Source organism: Sitodiplosis mosellana, unplaced genomic scaffold (assembly GCF_009176505.1).
Source record: "Sitodiplosis mosellana isolate CC-2019 unplaced genomic scaffold, AAFC_SMos_1.0 Smas_scaffold_5335, whole genome shotgun sequence".
Classification (NCBI taxonomy): domain Eukaryota; kingdom Metazoa; phylum Arthropoda; class Insecta; order Diptera; family Cecidomyiidae; genus Sitodiplosis; species Sitodiplosis mosellana.
The window spans coordinates 1-7058 of NW_022600577.1; the positions used below are offsets into that span (position 1 = coordinate 1).

At 36.2% G+C, this 7058-nt stretch overlaps 1 protein-coding gene across 1 annotated transcript; it reads right to left on the bottom strand.

Annotated features, from left to right (window-relative positions):
- Positions 1-5095: 5095 nt before the first annotated feature.
- On the bottom strand, positions 5096-6543 carry LOC129572653 (zinc finger protein 570-like). Its single transcript, XM_055452664.1, has 2 exons — positions 6366-6543; positions 5096-6280 (listed from the first exon to the last, which is right to left on the bottom strand). The coding sequence occupies exon 2, from the start codon at positions 6260-6262 to the stop codon at positions 5096-5098; it is 1167 nt and encodes a 388-aa protein (XP_055308639.1). The 5' UTR covers positions 6263-6280; positions 6366-6543.
- Between the last annotated feature and the right edge of the window lie 515 nt (positions 6544-7058).

Below are 7058 nucleotides of genomic sequence, written 5' to 3' on the forward strand. Positions count from 1 at the left end.
CCAAGACACTTACCATGAAAAGTGTATATTTGAGGATTTTTCGAAGAAAAGTCGATTTTTTGAGAGTTGAAGTCGAATCAGTCGATTATAAGGCTAGAAATATGTGAAAACATCACTCGACTTGGTCATGTCGGTAATCAAAATGTTCATGGGGGATCATACTAGAAGTCCAAAGGTGTCAAAGGTAGAAATCGTTGGCTCTATAGTGTGATTTAGCCATGGAACCGAAGCTCATAAGCGTCATTCGCTCATTTGTTTTGAAACAATCGTATATTTCGAAACTAAAACCATAAAAAATGTATAAAATGATACTAGAAATTAATTCTACGTCAAAAATAGTGTGGATATAGACCCATTGCAGGTCACTGTACGAGGGTTTTCTATGCCATAAATGTGATTTTTTGTCAATCTTTCAACCGATCGATAGTTTTATGAAGAAATGTCGATTTTAGAGCAAATTTGTAGGAAAACCGGTATTCAAGTGTTCCGAGACCTATATTTTTTTGACGAAAAAAAGGTAGTTGTCGAAGACAAAAACATCGTAAGTGGCCATTTTCGACCATTTTTCTAACATCAGTGATAAAAAATTTGAAAAACATTTTTTTTCCACTGAATCCCCCAACTTATCAAAACGAAATATGAGGTTTATCTGGGCTCGCCAGCAACTAAAATCTGACTTTCATGTGTTGAACCGTACATTTCAAAAGTGTAAAATGTTACTACAGTGTATTCGGCCAGTATTTGGCGGTGTGAACAAATAAATAAATATTGAGATTTCGTAAGAAATGTCATCATTCCCTAGAAAGTTTTACATTTGAATGAGCGACAGAGGAAGATGATCCAATTTTTTACAAGATTATTGCAATTTATTGAAGTTGTCCGGTATTTTCATATTCAGCTACACAAGTAACTGATTTGCGAATATCGAACTACTTTTATAAAAAAGGTTAAACATAAACTTTATGTATAACATTTTATAAATTTTAACCCCCAAACCCCCCTTTGGCTACGCCACTGCATAAATACTAATTTCTCTTCTAGAGTAAAAAAATCTGTAAAAGTTTTTTCCCGGATAATTTTCTTTGAAATATTAATCTCATGACTTATAAATCAATCAAATATTCATTCCTCTTGACTGAATGCTCTACATTTTTCTGTAATTTAAGTTATTATATTTTAAACGCGTGACGTTGATGAAAGCATACAATGGACTAAATTATTTCTTAGAAAATCAAATATACACACAGTTGGATAGGCCAATTGAACTGCTTTATAGATGTACAATGTATAGCAAGGTCATTAAGCTAATTAGTCATAGTCTGTAAGATCATTTGTTTCTTTCGAGAGATATCTGTACTTAGTTTCGGTGAAGAGCTTATTGGTAATTTTGCTCTATAAAAAAATCACCGATTGATTCCGAATTCAAAATTTATAACTTATTGACGGTCAGAATGGTATGATTTCACGTAAGAAAAATCCTAACAAAATCTCATTTTAGTCACTCTACACTTTCTTGAGTTTAGAAATGTGATTTAAATTATTCAACCAATCCATCCGATTGTTCACATTATTTTCCGTTTTCATAATAACTCATTTTTTGAAATTGTCTAGAAAAACTTTTCTTCCAGAACAATCATGAGAATAACATATCCTGTTTTGGACAAAATTTGAAAACAATTCTACTGAAAAATGACAAATGCCACATCAAATCACATAAATATGTTGAAATCACAACACGTAAATAGAAATTCAACGTAATGCTTTAGAAAATACTATAGCGTGAACACATCTTTCATGCATTATTGTCAGATACACTCTAAATGAACAACGATTGATTCGACGAATCGCTAGTTATATATACATATACACAAGATATGCGGATGGAAAATAATGCAGATGTATTTATGAATTACGTTTGATGGACAGATTTTCAATTATACTGGAAAAGCGGTCGATTTATCAACTGTCGCTCAGATGGGGGGGGGGGGTGTAATCCGGGGACGAGTTATGTCAATACGACTTGATATCGATTATATAATCGATCGTTATCCATATTTGAAATGGATTCAAATTGAAATGGACAAAAACATGAATGGCCCAATTTGATTTAATTTTTTTCACTTTTAACTGAGAATAAAAGAAGTTCGCACTGCCATTCATTCAACATTTATATAGAAAATATACCTAAATTTTGTGTACATATGAATTAAACATAAATGTTTCAAAATGAATCAAGACAAAATGTCTTGGAGAAGAAAATCTTCTCCTCATTCGTCTCAAATCAACTCCTTAAATCGAATCCGAATGAAGAAAAAAAAACAGAGAAAACCAAAGCTTTGACCTGCATTGCATACCAATGTTCAAATCGTGTACGCAACAGAAATTTAATAATCTTGTGAAAGTGGGCAAAGCGTGTCGTAAAATTATTTACTCGTTGGATAATAAAATTTATTATTAATGTTAACTTCCGTTTTGTCGTTGACGAATGTTTGCAATGCCTTGAGTCCAGGGAAAACAAAAATGCACGATGCGCCGTAAAATTATTGTCAAAACAGATGCGAATCAATTCATATTGCATCACGTTTTGTTTCTCCAAGCGTTGATATTTATTTTTAATGCGCGAATAAAGATCCTATAGCATTTTCTTCACGGTAGATGGGAATATATTTACGAGATTTGCCCCATTCATTTCATAAATGAAACAAAACTGGAATTCGTCGTTTGACACGCACACTCGTAAAACGTTAAACGGATGGAAATGAAATGATTAACTTCGTATACTAAATGAATTTTAATTTATGTCTCGATGCAAATATATGCGCGCGCAGCGCGCACGCGGTTCGTGTGGAGTGCATGTATGGCTGAAGAGAGGGTGAGCGCATTTTTATTGCATTCATTGAGCGTTTTGCACTCGCCAGACGAACGAGAAGACACATCATTTCATATTTTTACGAGCCAAATCGTGCACTGAACAATAAAAACTCGTAAAAATAGTAGCGAAACAGTGGCTAGGGTGGTGGTGGTGGTGTTGGAGGTGATGAAGAATGTGTACACAAGTATCATTGGCATGTTGGTATGTGCACTCACAGTGAAAGAGGGAGAAGGAGTGAGAAGGAATGAGAGAGGGAGAGGTTGAGAGAGAAACAGAGGGTAGCACGCTAATAACACGGAAGACAATTATGTATATTGTTTTCGTTTTTATTTTCGGTGTATTTGCTTTAATCTAATTTTTCATATTTAGCTGCGTCACCAGGCCATCGCTATTAATAATCGGCAGTAATAGTTTTGCTGCTGGCTGTGATGCATATTTGCATCGTAAAAATTCGTCCCCAGCACCGTGGACTCATTACACTTGCCCGATTCGGTGCTACTGTTGCTGTTCCACATACTTTTGTTTCCATAGGTTTTTATGGTGAAAATATCATTTTTTTTACGACAAAGTCATGAAACGGATATAGAGAGCCACCGTTAAAGGGTTCACGATGATACAAACTTGGAATGGTTTTCTTGAAAATATGGGCGGATATCGTCCACGCTACTTCTGCATATATTTTCCAAATGACAATATTAAAATTTAGTTTTTTTTTACGATTTGTTGTTCGTATAAAGTTTTTGTTTACGCTTTTGCGACGAGAGAGAGAACGAAAGAGGCGAGATAGAGATAGAGAGAGCCATTGCTGGTATCGGTGTGTCATTGCCTTGTTGTCCCTTTGCAAATGCATTTAAACCGTGAAACAGACATTAATATTCTTCCTCAATTTTCATTATTACCCGGATTCTAACAATGGACGACGCTCCTTTCGCTCGCAGCACTCTTTCTTTTTTATGGTCAAACAAATGAAATACGAAAACAGACGAATGCATAATAATTATTCATTTTTTTACGATTGCTTATTTCGCTATTAATTTTATTCTTGCACAAGCGACGCATTCATTTGCACGGTCTCAATATGACGAATGAGTGTCTCAATTCATTCGACAAAATTACAACTTTTTTTCACATTTCCATCATAGACAATTTTTAATTGTTGATATAAAATTTTGCGCAGAAAAAAATGAAATAGCAATGAATGAACAGGGCACACAGCCACACGCTGCAATGACAAGTGTCAAAAGTCGAATTTCGAAATATCATTTAGTGTTACCGCCATCCTCGTCTAATACCATTGATTTTACATGTAAAATAACAACAAGAAACGACAAAAGTGACCCTTCGTAGCGGCACAGTTGAAACTAACGAAACAAACACAATTGAACATGTCATTTTCATGTTCAGTGTTGGTTCTGTTGTTTGCCGTATTGCTGGAGAGAGATGTCTACAGCTTAGTGGCGTTGAATGACATTCAACACCCATGGTTAATGCAGTGAATTTCGGATTTTTCGATGAGTTCGGGTTGCACATTTTAAAAATGTACGGATTATGATTTGTAAGCAGCGGATATTTTATTTCTGAAAACAGATTTTCTTCTTCGCACTACGATAGATGTCATCTCTTAACCGCTAAAATTCTAGGTTTCATAAAATAGAAATTGCAACTAGAATTCACGAATGGATATTCGATGTCATTGCTTTTTCTATTTTCACAGATTTCTTTGAAACCAATTCTAAAACTCGGCACCGAATAACCGTTGAATCTTCGCTAATTTTGGGAAAAGTTTATTAAATCTAACCAACATGCTATCGAGTTCTGGATTTCGGGGAACCCAAAAACTGTTTCATATCAAATGATAGCGTCAAATCGACATTTTTGTTTTGTTCACGACAGATTGACATTGTGGATCGCAATTGATTACAATCAATGATTCTACTAAAGATCAAGAGCTCGATTTTGGGTTTCTGTTCCTATAGATGATAGTCTATCTTTAATAGAAAATAACATATAGCATTTCCCTCACTATGGTGGCAGTTAAGAACAAATCAATCAATCAACCAATTTGTCAACATTTAATGACGTGAATAATTCCCATTGAAACAAAAAGACCAGATTTTATATTTGATAAGATTTCGTATTTGTTTTTATTCAATGCAAATTGATGTTCAAAGTTGTACCTAACGATGTGATCGATTTCAAGTGTAATTCCTTGGCAGCAGACAGCTACTTGTGCATTTCATTGTGTTTGTTGAGAGTTGCCATTTGTGAGAAGCCCTTCGAGCATAGTTCACATCGGAATGGCTTTTCGCCAGTGTGGATTCGAATGTGGTCCATCAAAGCTGACTTACGATCAGTTGTGTAGCTCTTGCGAAAATCGCATCGGTATCCGCGTCGCTTGCAGTTGGCTTCATGATTCTTCTTTTCCTTCTGTTGTGCGAAGATTTTGAAGCAAGATGAACACTTGAATTTCAATGGATGAGGATTGGTGTGAGTTTCGCGATGGCGATCCAAGACACTTAATTGATTGAATCTTTTTGAGCATTGGTTGCATTCGAATGGTCTCTCGCCAGTATGCACACGCAGATGACCTTTCAAATTCATCTTATGCAAAACAGAGAATTCCTGACACAGATGACACTCATAGCGACGAACCGTGCAACCGGATTCATGTTCCACCTTCTCCTCGCTGCGATAGAATCCTTGCGAACAATTTGAGTAGCTGAACAGAAACTCATCGACGTGTTTTTTCATGTGCGATAGGAGATGTTGTTTTCGAGTGAATCGTTTCTGGCACAGGCTGCATGGAAATGGTCGTTCACCAGTGTGCTTGAACATGTGCCTGGTCAAATGGCATTTAAGTGTAGTGACATAATTGCACAATGAACACTTGTGTCGCTTTTCATTTGTCTTGCCTTCAGTCGGCACCTTCTTGTTACCAACGTCGCTTGATTCTCGATATTTTGAGGCTTTAGTTACACTTTTATTTACACCACCGCCAATCTGCCTACCGGATTTTCGTTCCTCTTCCTTCGAAAAACGTTTCTTCGCATTGTTCTGTGGCGTTTGATCTTCGTTACAGCTCTTCCGTGGAACTTGATTCGCCTCATTCCCAACCTTTTCGACTTTGGCTTCCACTTTAACCTCATCTAGATTATGGAAATCGAAATGATTGTCGGTATCATTCACTCGCTCGCTACCAATCCCATTGTCAGGTCTTTCATTGAATGTACACGCTGATCTCGACTCCATCACAATATCATCGTCGTATTCTGGCTCTTGTTTGACGGTCGGCTCCTGTTTTATTTCCATTCCGCACATAATCAATTCATTCTGCAACGCAATAGCATCGTATTTATGTTTATCCGGCGGCCCTTTGCCGTGACCATTCATTTTGACGCAATGTCAGTGCTGTCAATCAGAAATCAGAATGTTCATTATTTGAAACCACACAGTACACAAACACTAAAAAAATTCCACTTTGACAATAACTCACCTTTTCTCTACAAACTGAACTTTTTGTTCCGGAATGAAAAAATAAATCGATCCAAAGACTGAACCCGTCGATTAAGCTCGACAGCGCATAAATTCTGTCTTAGAGCAACTGTGTTGAGCAGAGCAAAAATGGCGTCGTGAAAGAATGAAAATATCTATTGAGTTGAACTGAACGTGTAGCCAAATCACGGAGATGTGCTGATGCGATGATGAAACAGCAATGGACGAAATGCGCACACAGTGACTTACTGCAGTGACTTTCGAATTTTTCGATGAGTTCGGATTGTCTGTTTCGAAAATCCAGGAGTGATGATTTGTAATTTGCAAAGCAGTGGAGACTTCATTTCTGAAAATTGATTTTCTTCTTGGATGAAATTTGAATGGAAGAATTTCGTGACCCATTATGAATATTACAGCGGAGAATTGCAAAATCGCATTTTGATAGATGTCACCTCCATTCTTTATTCTTTATTGGTAAAAAGGCAATATATACATTTAACAGCCGTATGAACAATTACAAAATGTAACATGCTCATATATATATGGTTCATGAAGGAAATAATGACTGAAATTATAATACATGGCTCGATACTCGATGTTTACGCTTCTTCTATTTTTTTTAAAAAATGTCTCTGAAGCCGATTCTGCCAAACATGTGTTTTAAGATTGCTGAGCATCTCAGCATTTCGTAAGG

Bases quoted from the DNA above. Each gene is read 5' to 3' on its own strand.
- LOC129572653 (XM_055452664.1), bottom strand. From the start codon at position 6,262: ATGAATGGTCACGGCAAAGGGCCGCCGGATAAACATAAATACGATGCT.